Source organism: Actinia tenebrosa, unplaced genomic scaffold (assembly GCF_029948245.1).
Source record: "Actinia tenebrosa isolate PJP-AT-01 unplaced genomic scaffold, QUT_ActTen_1.0 PGA_scaffold14__42_contigs__length_11649687, whole genome shotgun sequence".
NCBI lineage: Eukaryota > Metazoa > Cnidaria > Anthozoa > Actiniaria > Actiniidae > Actinia > Actinia tenebrosa.
In genome coordinates, this window is record NW_028292574.1 from 8,839,845 (window position 1) to 8,856,786 (window position 16,942).

General features: G+C 40.3%; 4 protein-coding genes across 4 annotated transcripts; 2 read left to right on the forward strand and 2 right to left on the reverse strand.

Annotated features, from left to right (window-relative positions):
* The first annotated feature begins 1,823 nt into the window (after positions 1–1,823).
* Positions 1,824–2,808, forward strand: LOC148911427 (uncharacterized). The gene has a single exon (XM_089029374.1). It carries the CDS (start codon positions 1,990–1,992, stop codon positions 2,806–2,808), a length of 819 nt encoding a protein of 272 aa, XP_088885500.1. The 5' UTR covers positions 1,824–1,989.
* A 1,761-nt stretch (positions 2,809–4,569) lies between these two features.
* Positions 4,570–5,406, forward strand: LOC148911428 (uncharacterized). The gene has a single exon (XM_089029375.1). It carries the CDS (start codon positions 4,570–4,572, stop codon positions 5,404–5,406), a length of 837 nt encoding a protein of 278 aa, XP_088885501.1.
* A 1,710-nt stretch (positions 5,407–7,116) lies between these two features.
* LOC148911429 (uncharacterized protein F54H12.2-like) lies at positions 7,117–8,448 on the reverse strand. The gene has a single exon (XM_089029376.1). It carries the CDS (start codon positions 8,446–8,448, stop codon positions 7,117–7,119), a length of 1,332 nt encoding a protein of 443 aa, XP_088885502.1.
* A 2,456-nt stretch (positions 8,449–10,904) lies between these two features.
* On the reverse strand, positions 10,905–16,697 carry LOC116303018 (galactose-3-O-sulfotransferase 2). Its single transcript, XM_031712456.2, has 6 exons — positions 16,185–16,697; positions 15,556–15,843; positions 15,067–15,337; positions 13,840–14,041; positions 13,123–13,358; positions 10,905–12,590 (listed from the first exon to the last, which is right to left on the reverse strand). Exons 1-6 carry the CDS (start codon positions 16,370–16,372, stop codon positions 12,210–12,212), a joined length of 1,566 nt encoding a protein of 521 aa, XP_031568316.2. The 5' UTR covers positions 16,373–16,697; the 3' UTR covers positions 10,905–12,209.
* Between the last annotated feature and the right edge of the window lie 245 nt (positions 16,698–16,942).

Below are 16,942 nucleotides of genomic sequence, written 5' to 3' on the forward strand. Positions count from 1 at the left end.
ATGCTGAAAGTTAATTTTTCTCGCCTCTATTCTTTCCGAATTCTATTGTTATGAAATACTTAGAAAAAAAGACAATGCATGGCAATAAAGATATTGCCAAATCGACGAAAAGGTCACTAAATCGGAAAACCCTATTGGGCCTACTTTTGAAGCCTTTTTGTTAGGATGATGTGTTTAATTAGCAAAGACGTTAAATAAGAATTATGATTGGCTTACTTTGAATCTGAAAGTGTTTGAAGGACGTGTTGAAATAATTAACTGGTAAATACTCGAAAGGATCTTTTGTTTTGGTAGCAAGTGTGTTTGAAATGGGATATGGGGTTTTATGAATAATGAGTTGTAGCTTTGTTGTTGTTTGATCTTTGTACTAGGATCTTTTACTAAAATTCACTACATTAACCGGAAACATTCGCCGACCACCATAGGATTTGTCAAGGAGGTAGTTCGAGAAGGTTAAGCGATGAAGAAGCTTTTTCGAAGCCTAAAAAGCGAAAAATTCAAAGTGGAGGAGGAGATATCGAGAATGAGGATAATCAAGAACATGTTGAGTCCGCCATTGACGGCCACCTAAAAGCATATACACTGAAACCGAACAAGACGGGAAAATATGATCTCTCCCTTACACTACGAGGAAAAAAGAAAACTATACTCGGAAGATTACGAAGAGAGCTAGTGAGGAAGCGAAGCGTAAAATGGTTTTTGTGCATTCAAGTTCGAATGACAAAAACCTCCTCGGATTTAGAAGAAGTTACTACAAACCCCCACTTTCGAAGCTCCACCATGACCGCTCTTAGACCAGACCAGATTGAAAAGCAGTTTGACCAGGCCACTGAAAAAATCAAGAAAAGTTTCTTAGAGTATCAGAGAGAGGGAAGTGGATGGCGGTTTGATCAAGTATTAAATCTCACTTTGAATGTGGCGAGCTACAAACCGTTAATCGGCTCCAGCTACCTCGAACTGCCTAAGATACTAAGGGATAAGAAGGCGGTGCTGAACATCAAAAACAACGATCAAAAGTGCTTTCTTTGGTCCGTACTAGCCGCCAAACACCCCGTTCATTGGCGAAATCAACCTCACCGTCCGAGTCACTACCAGCAGTATAAAGAAGAGTTCAACGTTTCGGGGATAGAGTTTCCTGTAAAAGTCAATCAAGTACGTAAATTTGAAAAACAGAACCCAACCACCAGCATTAATGTTGTTGGGTATGGAGACGGAGAACTGTCCCCGCTTTATATTACAGAAAATAAGAAGGTATTTCATGTTAATTTGTTATTATTTTCTGATGGAGATCAGAGTCATTATTGCTTAGTTAACAATCTAAGTCGGCTACTAGGTGACCGGACCAAGCACAATGGTCAAACATATTATTGCAGTTATTGTTTTCACGGTTTTGTTCGGGAAGATTTATTGCAAGAGCATGAACTTTTATGTTCAAAACATGGGCCTCAGAAAATCAAATTACCTTGTGAGGATAATAAGATTTTAAGGTTTAAAGATATACAAAAACAGCTTAGAGTTCCAGTTGTAATTTACGCTGATTTTGAGACATTACTGGTTCCTTGTGATCAAGACCAGGTAGACTCGAATTCTAGTTATACTTTAAAAACCCAGCATCACCAACCCAGTGGTTTTTGCTACTGTATTGTTTCGGATCTAGAAGAGTACTGTAAGGCCCCCGTTCTTTATCGGGGCGAGAATTGTGTGGATAAGTTTTTGGAGTGTCTTATAGAAGCAGAAAAGCGTATTTCAAAAACACTGAAGCATGCCGTACCCATGAATATTGCCGCAGAAGAAGAACAGGCTTTTCAAGAGGCAACACTATGTCACATATGTAAAGGTGAGTTGGGTGTAGATAGAGTCCGCGACCACAATCATTTAACGGGGGATTTTCGGGGGGCTGCTCACAACGAGTGTAATATAAATTATAAATTTACAGGTAAAATTCCAGTGATTTTTCACAACTCTCGCGGATTTGATTCCCACCTTCTTATGCAGGGTCTTGGTAAACTCAAGGAACACAAAATCAATTGTATTCCCAACAACGCGGAAAAATACATTGCATTCTCTGTAGGAAACCTCGAGTTTATTGATTCCTTGCAGTTCATGAATTCATCTCTTGAAAGTCTTGTTTCTAATTTAGCAAAAGAGGGTCGCGATAAGTTTCAGATATTGAAGAGATACACAGTGGTTGATAAAGTTCCGTATTTGCTTAGAAAGGGAGTATACCCTTACGAATATATTGATAGCTTTAGTAGATTCAATGAAGGGGCACTTCCTACCAAGGAGGCATTTTTTAGTAGTTTAAGGGGGGAGGGAATTAGTGATCAAGATTACACTCACGCGCAACAAGTTTACCAAGCCTTTCAATGTCAAAGTTTGGGTGACTATCATGATTTATATTTGCAATCTGATGTGTTACTACTCGCTGACGTATTTGAAAACTTTAGGTGCATCTGCTTACAGTACTATGAGTTAGATCCCTGTCATTTCTACACCAGCCCCGGTCTCTCTTGGCAAGCCTGTTTGAAAATGACGGGGGTGAAGCTCGAACTTCTGACAGACCCAGACATATTACTTTTCATAGAGAAAGGAATGAGGGGTGGAATTAGTGTCATCTCCAATCGATATGCTAGGGCAAACAATCCGTACATTGAGGGATATAACCCACAACAAGACACCAATTATCTTTTATATTTAGATGCGAATAATTTATATGGCTGGGGGATGTCCCAAAGCTTGCCCTATAAAGAGTTCAGCTGGCTAACAGCTCAGGAAATTGAGCATTTAGATGTACGAAATATTCAGTGATGATGGAGAGAAAGGATACATTTTAGAAGTGGACCTCGAATACCCCAGTGAACTTCATGACCTTCATAACGACTATCCTCTCGCTCCAGAGCAAATGAAAGTGTCAAACGATATGCTTTCCCCATATTCACAAAAACTTTTCCATGAACTGGAAATGAATTGTCACACCTCTGTCACCAAACTAGTTCCTAACTTGAACAACAAATCCCAGTATGTTATGCACTATAGAAATTTGAAACAGTGCCTTTCTCTGGGGATGAAATTAGTGAAAGTTCATAAGGTCTTAGGATTTCGCCAAACGCCTTGGTTGAAACCATACATTGACTTCAACACGATAAAGAGGAAACATGCCATCAACGATTTTGAGAAAGATTTTTTTAAGCTGATGAATAATTCGATTTTCGGCAAAACAATGGAGAACTTACGCAAAAGAGTCAATGTAAAGCTGGTGAATACTTCCAAGAAATTGCAAAAGCTCACAGCCTCACCCCTCTTTGATTCCTTTCGCATTTTTAATAACGACCTGGCAGCTGTGAATATGAAAAAACCCTCCCTATATTTAAATCGTCCCATCTATGTGGGATTCAGCATTTTGGACCTATCTAAGGTATTAATGTATGATTTTCACTACAATTTTATCAAGCAGAAGTATGGAAACAAAGCAACTCTATGTTTCACAGACACAGATAGTTTACTGTATGACATTAAGACAGAGGATGTATATGTGGATATGGGAAGGAGTATTGATTTGTTTGACACTTCAGGATACACTCCAGAGCACCCCTTGCACAGCACATGAAATAAAAAAGTGCTTGGTAAGATGAAGGATGAGACTAATGGGATTCCCATTAAAGAATTTGTGGGTCTACGGTCTAAGATGTATTCTTTTCTCTATAACGAGGGTGCGCAAACCATTGAAAAGAAAATCGCCAAAGGTATTTCTAAAAATGTGACAAGGCGTGATATAAGGCACGCCCACTACAAAGAATGTTTATTCGCTAGGAAACGCTTTATGGCGAATATGAATAGAATACAGAGCTTCAAGCACGAGCTCTACACTGTAAATTTGAACAAAATTGGCTTAAGCCCTTACGATGATAAGCGATATATCTTAAACAATGGCGTTCATACTCTAGCATACGGCCACGCAAGCATAACATTGAATGGATTGAAATGAGCTCATATACAAACATGCATCGAAATAGAAGTACAAATGTATTTTAAGTATATTTATTTAAAGACAAAATTAATTTATTTTAATTTATTTGCTAATGACAAAAATTATGGAGGAGGCCGGTTTAGAATGAAAAATAGTAAAAGTTTGTAACATTCAATGTAATAAGTGGAGGAGGTCGGCTTCAAAAAAAAAAAAAAAAGAATAATACCTTGTAAATAATGGTAGGAAAAAGTAGTATGTATGATTTTATGATAATAATAGCTCTCACTCCAGGAGAAAAAAAAAAAAAAAAGAAAAAAAGAAGACCTTGTAAATTGTATGGTTTTATGATAATAAAAACTTTGAATGTTCAAAAATGATCTTTTGTATGTCTGACTGTTTTCATTTCCAAAGTGCAAAGTGTGATTAGAGTGCCCCTACTGCCCCTCCCTAGACTCCCGAGAAAGTGGTAAATGTGCTTTTCCACTTGATTCTGCAATGTGCCCCTACTGCCCCTTCTGCCCCTCCCTTCTGTTCTAACTAGTATTTTTATTGTGAGTGATTGATTTAAAGAGAACTTTATTTTTGTAAATTAATCATTCACCATGGTGAGGCGAAAGCGAAAAGACTGTCCCATTCCTGGGTGTAGTAAAACTCGTTTACTTCAACTCTCTAACCATTTAGCAGGTGTACATTTATTGAATTCTGATGAACGAAAGCCTTGGTTAGAGCAAGCGAGAGTAATAAACATAAATCCCATACCACCAAAAGACGATTTAGTTGTCGATCAACTATCACGCAGTATGGATGTTCGATTTAAAAGTCCGACATCCCTTATAGTTTATGGTGCAACTTCTAGCGGAAAGACAAGTTGGACGGAAAAGCTGTTGCGCTGTGTGAATGACATGTTTGACCAACCAATCCAAAAGATTGTCTATTGCTATGGCGAATTTCAACCTCGGTTTCTCATGATGGAAAAAGAAATTCCAAACATTCAGTTCATCGAGGGATTTCCAGAGGATATCTACAGCCTCTTTGATCGAACCCCAGGTCTACTAGTCCTAGATGATTTGATGAATGAGAGCATGAAAAACGACGCCATGGTGGAATTAATTACCCGCGGTTCACACCATCGACAGATCAACACCATGACTCTAGTACAAAATCTTTTTCCCCCAGGAAAGTTTTCAAGAACCATAAGTCTTAATACCCATTACATTGTAGCCTTCAAAAATCCTCGAGATTCCCTGGGGGTCTCAACGTTAGCAAAACAGGCTTTTCCCGGTGAAGTAACTCGTGTGATGGAAGCTTATGAAGATGCGACCCAACAACGTTATGGTTATTTGCTGTTTGACCTTCATCCCACCACGACGAATCCATATCGATTACAAACCTCTATCTTCCCAGGAGAGCAACCAGTGGTTTATGTCAAGCGTATATAATCTGTTGTCGTCTCCTAGTTGAATCATTAGAGAATGTCTCGTCGACTAAGCGAGAACGCAGACTTGTTACGAGTACTGGCTAAATCCAACCCCAAACTGAGACGTGCTGTTATCAAGTGCTGTAATAACGAACTGATCAAAGCTATCTGGGAAGTGATTTTGAACGTGCTGAAAGGCGTGGTTCCCATCAACGAACAACAGAAAAAGAAACTCAGACGTTACAAGAGAGTATTGCGTGTTTTAGTGGATAAAAAAGTATCTGTCAAGGAAAAAAGAGAGCATTTGAATCAGACGGGGGGCAACTTTCTTCCATTTCTCATACCGCCCGTGTTGTCTGTTCTGGCCAGCTGAAACACAACAGGAAAATGTATTTGGTTCCCGAAGAAGTCATGGCTCTGGTGCAGCAGCGAAACGACATTCAGACGTCACCACTGGTGAAATCCATGACCTCTCTCAACCAGCAAATGAACCACTCGCTCACCGAGACAAACCAGCCCGATGAAATAAAAATCAAGAACCACGAACAGTTATTTCAACGCTACTTGGGTTTACAAGAGCAGAGAGAAAATCACGTTCCTACAGTGAAACTGCAACCAGAGGCGATAATACCACAAGGAAAACAACCACCACAGGAATCCCAACCACCACAGGAACCCCAAGACCAACAACAACCACAACCTATCACGGATTCTGAGATATTAGAAACCGTTCCGAAAAAGTTCAAAACTCAAGCGGAAGGTTTATTGCGTTGGATCAAAAAAACACCGGAAGCGGTTCAATGGAATGATAAAGGCGAGGTTTTATTGGAGGGTCAGCCTCTGCAAGGATCCAGCATTTCAGATCTCATCAACGATTCCCTTAGAAAACGAAAAAATTTCGAACCCCATGGAAGAGATGCGTTTACAAAGGTTCTGGCAAGCTTAAACACGCCTGAGGATTTTGTAAGAAACGTGGACCGCCGACAACTGATGGGAATTTTCAAGGCTGGAGGAAGACTACCCCCTAATACGCCAGAGAATAGAATTAGCACTTTTCTACCTACCCCACCTCCTACACCTAGAAAGGAATCGATATCCCCCCTTACTAGGAAACGAGGGCTAAGACCGGCTTCCCCACAGGGAAGGAGGAACGACATTAGATGGTTGCCTTATTAAATTTGTATATTGTTACTGAGTCAAGTCAATCAATAAAGAAGATAATAATTAAAGATAGATTTGTTGTAATGCTCTTTGTTTATCACATACACAATATTACATTCTCATATATACTTAGAGATAAAAAAATAAACGCTTTCATCATTCCAGAGCTTATTAGAACCAAACAGATTGACAATGGAATTCATGCTTACACCACGTGCTCGATGCATTAAATAGAAAATAGAATACTCTCCACAAACAGCTGTACCGAGACTTTGTAGATCTTTCAGATTACAAATCCAGTTTTGACTATTTTGATTAAGAAAGCTCAAAAAGCGTCTGCTATAAAAATGAGGTGGATGTCCATAGCTATCAAAAAACTCTCCTTGTTCTGGCGTGGTGAAATAAAAAGCTATCCAATGTTTTCCAGGCTTGGAATCAGGGTCTGTGTTGGCGATGAAACCACAGGGGTAGTCTTTAACTTGACGGGGTAAACAGTTTTCAGCAAATACTCCTCCAAATTTAATCCTAGTCACACGGTCTTTCTTGATAACCTCCTCTATCTGTTTGGTGTTCATCCTGAATAGTCGAAAGTTACGTGACGAGCAAAGTCAATCTCCACCGTGGATTCAAACTCTCCGTAAACAATAAGGTTGACCGCGTTGGGTAGGCCTGTACTAAACTGAACCTCCAGAGATACGTTTCCTTTCTGTTTCTGGTTCAAATGAGTGGAAGAACTGCATAGATCGGGGGTTAAATCAAAGACGAGAATGGAGTAGCCTTGATTGTAATCCTCTCGCGCGATATCGATTCCAGAATCTGTATAGAGTCGACCGGTTCCCGAGAATAAGGTCTGATAAACTTCCATAAAATTCCTTTCCCTGGCTTGTGCCAGCTTTAGAGCAATGGGTTTGAAGGGGCGCTGTTCGCCATCGATAGTAAGGCTGATGGACGTGGCTCCATACAATTGAAAGTTATATGGGTTTTTGGTGTAACTCCCATTAAACGCGTCTGAATCGACCATGGCCAACACTACTCGTTTAGGGACTTGTCCATTAAATAGATCCCCTTTATGAATGGATGGATTTCCTAAGGGTATAGTGTAGGTCTTGCAATCGGTTCTCCTCAAGGGGTAGATGGCATTCACACCCTTCTTCAACTCGGTCAAGTGTTGGAGTTGGAGGGTGGGACTTATTTTCACCGCACGGACCTTTAAATTAGCACTTTGAATGGCAATCTTGTAATTGGGAGATGCTTCCCCGGACATTAACGCAAAGGCTGAGCTGTTTGGGTTTAATTTGATGGTGACGTCCACGTGATTTAGAAGAAGACGGTCACTGAACAGCATGTCACAGTGTAGGGGACCCCATAAGTCCACGATATAACTTTCCTTGGTGAACGAATAGCGGGTTTGAAGTCCTTTATTGTCTCCCTCGTCGGTGCAATCTGTTTCGTCCATGGCTCCTGCTGTGTCCTTGTAATAAAGCCCCGCTGTGAGGTGCGACTTTTTGGCTGAGAAGCCATAATTCAAGAGGGTCTCCAGCATGCTTTTGTAACTGTAGGTGCCGGTGGATTGCGTCACTTGAATTCCATTGAGAAATACATCCACTTGCTTAAACAGACTTTGTAAAAAATTGTTGACAGGGACTATTTTTTCATCTGGGGTCAGGTTCCCACCATTGGCTTTGGTGATTTTTAGCTTGATAAATAGCATACTTTTTGTCAAATCGAGATAATTTTCCGATCCCGTTATTTGAAATTCTATAGGTGCTGTAGAAGAAATGGTAGAAATGGGCTGGTATTCTATCCATTGACTGCTGTCAATCACAACTTGGGTGGGTGGTATGGTAAATAAATCCAGTTCACTTTTCATGCATGGAGTGGAATGAGGGTGTACAAAGGCCATCTTAACGTCCAAGAATATCTGTATCTTCAAGAGTAATCCTAGCTCTTTTCGCTTTGCCCGTCTGTGGTAGACTGACCTTTTTCTGTGGAGTCTTTCTTTTTGAACCCTGTTTGAGTCTCGAGCTCCCGCTTCCCACTTGAGAAGTGATGTGGTTCAGGGCCTGGTCTTTTATGGTCTTTGCAGTCTGTTGTAATCTAGCTTGAGCCGAATCTTTCAGGTTGTTTCCAGCTAAAACATCTTTTGCAATATTCACACCTGCATCAAGAGTTGCTTTGCCCAACGATTGGGCTCCTTTCTGCAAAAATGGCATGGCACTTCTTGCTAGAGATTGGAAAAAGGATCCCAGGCCATAACCCACTTGTCCACATCCTTTTTGAAAACGCCTACCGTGAAAGACCATCATTTGTCCAGCTCCTCGTTGGTTTTTCATCTTATCGAAAATATGGGGATTGACGAAGTCTAAAGTGTAACGTTACCACCACACGTCCACGTTCAAATGGTACTTTACTTCCCGAGTCGTCGGTTATAAGGACTTGTAAAGTCTCAAATTCTCGCGTAGCTAGCGGCATGTACTGTGGGTGCTCATAATCCTTGGTAACGACTTCCCCATCCTTACCGCCTGCAGGAACAATGCGCAAAAGTGGAGCTCTCGCATCTCCCACGACTTGCATATCCAGTACGTCCAAGTAGACAAACAGAGACTGGAGGCCAATATTCAGATCCGACACGTAGGACGCAGTCGTAGTTTTGGTAAGAATAATATCATTGCCAAATCCGAGCATCACTCCCAGGTCGTTCTGAAAACTGAGTCGCCCTCCCGCATTCAAGGTCACGGTGACTTTTTGCGATAAACCATCCAGCGTAAAAGAAATATCGTTCACTCCATCGTTAGATAGGGCAGTCTCCATTGCGTCGGTGACTTCTTGGATTGACTTGTAGTATCCCATTGGAATGATTCCTACCGTTCATACTCCGTCACCACTGTCATAATAAAACTTCCGGTTTTCCATCCTAATGTGAAACCACGTCCGGGGAAAGGTGATGGAGGCCAGTCCCACTTCCCAATCCCCCACCAAATTCAGCCGTTCAGGGAGTTTGACTTTGTATTCCGCAAGAGTGTTATTAGGAAATATAGCCATAGAGCTATTGCTGGGAAGAGTGATGTAAAACTGACTAGCCGTCATGGTGGTCCAAGAGAAAATGGACACAAAACAGTCGTTTAATAAACCTTATTCAAAATCAGTGCTTGACACCCAACTGTTATATTTATCTGGGTACCCAAACCATTTTACAAAGTATTCCTTTTGTTTACCGTTTTTACGTGTTCTCAAGATCTTTTCTATCTTGTACACTTCCTCATCCCCTTTAGTCTGCACTCTCTGCAATTCCTGCTCGTAAAAGGTTCCTTCTAACGCCTCTCCATCAAACTCTTTAGCCTTATAGACAGGTGGGTTTCGAGGGATTCGTTTGGAAATGGTAAAAATCTCTTCACTCCATTTGGGCAGATATCCCTTTTCGAACAGTTTCTTTGCCTTGGAAATTCGTACATGGTCTCCCACCTGGAACTTATAGGGAGGTCTCCACATCAATGTGTCTCCATAAAGAGTTTGCCACACTTCACTTTCATTACTCTTATTGACTGAGTTCTCTGGATACTTCGGTGATATGAATTATTGTATGCATTAATAATCTCAGGTAGGACGTCTAAATATTTCAATGTCCCTTTCCATGTAAAGTACCGATACATTCGTTGTTTCAGAGTTCTGTTAAAACGCTCGATGATACTGGCTTTCGTTTCATTAAAAGTGTGATAAAATCCAATGTTCCTTTCTTTCAGAAAGGTCTGAAAATTCTTGTTTGTAAATTCGCTTCCACGGTCAGAGTGAATCTTTTTGGGTTTTCGGTCAGACTCATCTAATACTTGTTTGAAGGCCTTTACTAAAGACGGTCCAGATTTGTCTTTGATTGGAACCACCCATGCGTACTTGGATAAGACGTCAATGCAGGTGAGTATGTATCTGTAATGGCTATTGTATTTCTTCAGCGATTGCATGTCAATCAAGTCTATTTCCCACACATCATCCATCGATCCAACGATAACACGATTTCTGCGAAAGTGCTTTTGAACCGGTCGATGAATGGAGTACACACGCTGTCCTCTCAACCATTCTCGAACTTGTTTCTTAGTGATCTTTTTGTTCTTCTTTTTGGCAGCATGGAACAAGGCATCTACGCCTCCGAAACCTTCTCCCTGGTTCAGGTTGTAATACAACTTTTCCAACAGCTTGTGGTTGTCCATCAATTTGAGAGTTTTCAATCACCACCTTACCACCACAGCAGGCAAGAATGCAACGAACTTTTCGGAAAATATCTCGAAAAGTTAAGTTGGGAATAGAGCTCAAGCACCCACAACCCATATCTTCACCCTTCGCAGTCAAATGATCACTGAATCTCAATAAAAAGAAACCCTGAATTTATTCAATTTAAAATGGCAATTACAAACTCGTTAAATATTTCTGATGATAACTCATGACCATCATTTTCCTTCACATCACACATATCGTTGACGAAGTTTACAATTGGTCTCTCGTATCTCTCAGGGAAGGACATATCACTTGCTGTCATCATTGCCACACTAGAGTTCATATTTGGTAAGTTAAAAAGAAAAGCTTCCCATTCTCTGGACATTGGCACTTCGACCAGTTTGACGAGATTTGTACAAACGTCTCGTATCATGTCCATGAGTACAGCTTCTTATTTAAGTCTGCTAATTAAACATGTCATTCTAACAAAAGAGTTCAGCTCATTAATTCAAAACTTCGTTTTTTAAACAAAGGATTTTGAATTGTGTTTTAAAACACCTTCCCCAAACCTTTCCAGGCCCCGATTTCGATCAGAACCTCTACTCGGGCGGCCGGCCGGTCTTCCCATGATGGTTGGATGTAGATCACCCCTCCCCCTACCCTAAAAATGGGTCCGGTCCCAAAAGAACAATAGGTCCTTTGTTGGTGAACTCTCATTTCCCTACTACTCTCCTCTTTTCTTAATTATTTCATTCGTTTTATTTATTTATTTTGTATTTGTTTTCTACTAAAAAGGTTAGCTAACCAAATATTTATTTCATAAATAAATATATTCCAAATACTAAATAAATAAAAAAATCCGGTAAGTTTTGATACAAAAAATGCATTCATTTCATTCTTTTATCCCATGTTTTGAAAATATCGTAAATGGATGTAAAGGTTGAGTTGTCGGTTTCAAGCAACGTAGGCCTACGGGCAACAAATGCAACTTGTCACGCACGTGCTCGAATTAAAGTCAGTAAACAAATCCCGCTTCTATTTTCACGCTGTGCGCAACCTATATCTGCTCTCTTTTGCAGCAATTGATTGTGTAAAGAATGGAGATCTTCCACTGCGCGCGCAACGAAGAATTTTTTTTGCTTATGCAGCATTCTCTGTGCAAATTACATGCATTGCAACAACGTTGCGTGACAATTTGCGCATTTTGTTTTGTGTTATAACATCTTCACCGAGTGTTTTATAAATAAGTTCTTTCAAGTTATTTAAGAAGTCTGTAATGAGCGGATTTATGACTGTTATTGAATGGCAACTGTTTTCTGTGCCTGTAGAATAGATTCCTACGAGAGACTAGGATGTCCACATTTGCGTCGCCAGCCGATTACGCAATGGCGGACTTGATATAATTATTGATAAGTGTAGAAGGTTGAATACAGAAGACTTCATTCATATCTATCCCCCTCACAAGATAGTCGAATTACCAAGTGCGCGATTCTCAAGCTCTTCAAACTGCTTACTAGTAAGTCTGTCCGCGTCTTGGAATCTTATTCTAGCCTTTTCTTTTAGATAGGCGATATATTCCGTCTCTCCCATATTCATCTTGTCGCAAAGATATTTATTTATTGTAGGCAAATCTTTTACTAATTTGAACCGCATTTCCCCTGTTTCTGTGTCTATGGATGTAGAATCAATGCATTCTCGTTCAAGATTCTGTCTCCTTAACTTTAGTTCTTTCACTTCATCAAAGAAGCTGTTGTCCTGTGCTTCGATATTTTTCCATAAAGAATTGTTGAAATATTTGTAGAGAGAAACGTCGGCTGAATTCCATTCAGTAATTTGTTCCTACGATAAAATAGATATATATAAACTACAATTGCAATTGCGTAATTGAACTATGAGTAAATGCAAGAGTATTTGTGGGGTGAAGGAAGTGTTTATTGGACAGAGACCTCATGTCATAGCGCTAAATCCCTACCAGGGGTTAAAAAAAGGAAACAACCCACACTTTAAATATTTTTGATTTTAAAAACATTAATGTTTGTTTGCCATCCACCAAAGCCTTAATTCCCCATGAATGAGATCTTTGGCTGAATCGATTTGTTATCAAAATGATATATCAGCACGTGACTGTGTTGCAAATGACCTACAGAGGTTTTGCATCACCACGTGATGGCAACCATGATGGCAGGAACAATACAATCGTTTTACATAAGAAACAATTCGATTCCCAAGAGCAAAGGGATTGATATTATTTTTTCTTCCATCGAACCACAGGCAGCACAAGTTGTATCATGGGCGCCGGCACGCCGGCTTGCAACATCGATTGCCTGCAATATTGCGCGCAATGTTGCACCGTGTCCGTAGCTTTCATTACCTTCACTTTGGAAGTGATATTCAAATCCTTGTATTCGTTTGACCTTGTGTGTTGTTTAAAATACACCATGTCATCAATGTCCCAACAAAGGGCTCTCTTCAGTAGAGCAAGTGATTCATCCATGTATTCAGCAATGAGAACTAAATCTATTGCTTCATTCAGTTCCTCTATTGTGTTGTTTATGACTTCTTGGTCCGAAAAGTGGATGCGCTTGAGACCAAGATCGAATATCTGACCTGAAAGTATTATAAATGGTGTTTAGCAAGTGTTTACAGTGCAAGTGTTTACAGTGCAAGTGTTTACAGTGCAAGTGTCTAGAATGCAAGTCAGTTTACAGTGCAAGTGTTTACAGTGCAAGTGTTTACAGTGCAAGTGTTTACAGCGCAAGTTTTTACAATGCAAGTCACTTTACAGTGCAAGTGTTTACAGTGCAAGTGTTTATAGTGCAAGTGTTTACAGTGCAAGTGTTTTTAAGGTAGGTTGTTGCCTAGGATGGGACATAGCGTAGAGGTGGAAGAGTTCGTCTAATCAATATATGCGAACAGGATGTCGTATGTGAGGAAAGTTGCTTGTTTTATGTTTTCTCCTGTGCTTCAAGGTTTTTTCTCCGGGTTCTCCGGTTTCCCTCCTCCCGCAAAAATAAACTCATAGGTCCAGATGTTGTTTCAAGGTTCTATCGATGGGAGTTCGTAGCTGACCCTAATCTGCTCCACTTACCATTGACCGCATGATTCAGACGTATGTCTACTCTGGATTCCTTCTTTAGATAGTCTGTCATATACTTTTGAGCATTTGCAAGAAATTCCTGCAATGGATTTGAAGAGTTCTCTAAGCCAAAAAGGTAGTCTAGTCCACTAACGTAGAATGATGACTCGAAGTGGCTGATGGGATCGCGCAAAATAGTGATGACGAAGGTTTCCTACAAACGAAGAACAGTTTAAACGACATCAGTTTAATTTAATCTCAATCTATCGAACCCTGAAACAACCTCTGGGCTGATCTAAGTCAGGGCACGGCTAACTCACAGATTGAACCTTTAACAACCTCTGGGCTGATCCAAGTCAGGGCATGGCTAACTCACAGATTGAACCCTGAAACAACCTCTGGGCTGATCTAAGTCAGGGCATGGCTAACTCACAGATTGAACCCTGTAACAACCTCTGGGCTGATCTAAGTCAGGGCATGGCTAACTCACAGATTGAACCCTGTAACAACCTCTGGGCTGATATAAGTCAGGGCATGGCTAACTCACAGATTGAACCCTGTAACAACCTCTGGGCTGATATAAGTCAGGGCATGGCTAACTCACAAATTGAACCCTGAAACAACCTCTGGGCTGATCTAAGTCAGGGCATGGCTAACTCACAGATTGAACCCTGTAACAACCTTTGGGCTGATCTAAGTCAGGCCACGGCTAACTCACAGATTGAACCCTGTAACAACCTCTGGGCTGATCTAAGTCAGGGCATGGCTAACTCACAGATTGAACCCTGAAACATCCTCTGGGCTGATCTAAGTCAGGGCACGGCTAACTCACAGAATGAATTGGAATTTAGCTGGGTAGGTTTTGCAGAGGGATGAATACCAGTGAACCCGTAGAAAACCCTTCGAAATCAAGGGAGAGACCCAACAATCTCTACCCACATGTGTTGACGAGACTCTACCCAATACCACCCTTGATTACTTCCGCTAGCGTGATTTGAACCAACATGATGGCCGCTTTTATCATGTTATTCTCGTTTGTTTTTCATATATAGATGATTGCAAACAAGCATTCGTCAACAAAACAGCCAAGGATCAAACCTTTTCTTAGTTTGAGAAATGGGATGATGCATTCTGGTCTAGCTTGGGTACCAACGACACCATATATGGCATGACGAGCATAAGATATTTGCACCGAAACTAGACCACGATGCATGCAACCTGTTCTCTACCATATCCTACCTTGCCCATTAGATTCCTCATCGAGTTGTTATCAAACTGTGCATTTACCAGCATGTGAGGCTTAGAACTATTCACGTATTGTTTATCCACAAAACTAGGACTAAATCTAACAGGCCAGTAGTATTCATAGCTACTCTCTTTAGGCAAAGCAACGTCAAGTTGATTCAAGTCTCCATATCGATAAATGATGTTCGCTAGAGTGCTGCTTCCAGTTCGATGCGTCTTCAACTGGGTGATGCTCTTTGTGGGCTGGTTATAACTACATACTGGTCTAGGAAAATGTAATTTGAGAATACACCTCTTTAGGTTTATAGCTTGCATGTGACGTCAAAGGAGCTCAATTTTGAGGACAAAACAAGAGAATTTCAATCTCCTGAGAAATGGAAAAGATAATGGAGTCTGTTTTATGAGTAGAAAGTCGTTTTCGGTGACGATCTCACTAGAGCTTACTACAAGCTAGATTTTTTCTCACATGTTTTAAAAGCTCACCGTTTCGGTACTGTGTGCCGCTTCAAGTTATCCTCTACATCTGCTAAAGCGAAATTATAGTCAATAGTCTCGTCTCTTTCGGCTTCGTTTTCCTCGCGCTTGACGTCATAGTTATTCATATTTGTGTCGGCCATGTTGGAGGACCAGGTACTGGGAATTGTGGCAGAACTTTGCACGCTTTCCGTCTCGACATCTTTGAGATTTTTATCTTCAATGAAGTCTACAACGTCGTCTGAGTTGAGGGCAACTCTGTATCCATTTTTATCTAGATAAATCACTTGGGACGAGCTGTGAAAACGGGAAAAAAATTCTAAGAATTTTTATCAATTTTTTGATTACAAAGAATGTATCGCTGATTCAAAAGAGCCCCGTGCAAAATATCACGGTGTTTGCCCTCAGTGTTGAAGTTTATAAAGTGAAATTTGCCAAGAAGTAGATCAGTATTTTACTACCAACTTCGGGTCACTACGGTGTTATTAAATCACACTACATCTGACCAAAATAGCGGGGTAATGCTTGACCTCAAGACAAATCCCCTTTTCAATAAGTTTAAATTTACAAGCATTAAAACTATCTTCAGTCCCTGAAATTGCAACATGGTTAGATATCGAAGCAAATGAAACCCTTACCTTAAAGATGAAACTCCGAAAGGTTTTGATTCCGAGTTCAGTGCTGACGAAGATAGAAAGTTGTCGTTTACTGACAACGTGCTACGATATCTTGACAAAGCAATAATAAAAATAACAATGGAAAATAAAAGACAAACTAAAGCGATAAATTGACGAGAAAATGACTGACGACTGATAATTCTTGCCATGTTGTCGCCGTCAGAGTATTATTGATTTTATTTCTCACGGCTGCGAGAAATGTCAACATGGTCGAGGGAAGATTCGAGTGTAGGTTATGGTAGTATCTTGAATGTTCGTTCAGTCGGTAAAAGTTTTTTCACAATGAATCGGCCAACCTGCTTCCTTCACGTGTTTATTTTGCAGGTGCCTTCGAGTGGTTCCTTTGTACGATTCTTCGCTTGTGGTTGCAGGAAATCTTAAGAACGTTAAGGATCATGCACACGGCTTTTTAGCTTTTTAAAAGCATTACATGCTTTTTTTAACGATAAATTATCGTTATTAAGTCCCATGGTAAACACTGATACCTGAGAAAATAAAGGCAGAAGAGAAGAGATTGAAATTCAAGACAAAAGAAAGGAAAGAAGATAAAGGGAATGCAATTAAGAAAAATTTAAGCAAAGATACTTCTAAATCCTGCATATTTTCAAAAGTACTTTATGCAGGAGAAAAAGAATTGTCTCGCTTCAAATTCCAAATTACCGCTGTGTTCCTTGATTACAGACTCATTTACTCAGTGTCTAAATATTCACAAATGCCAA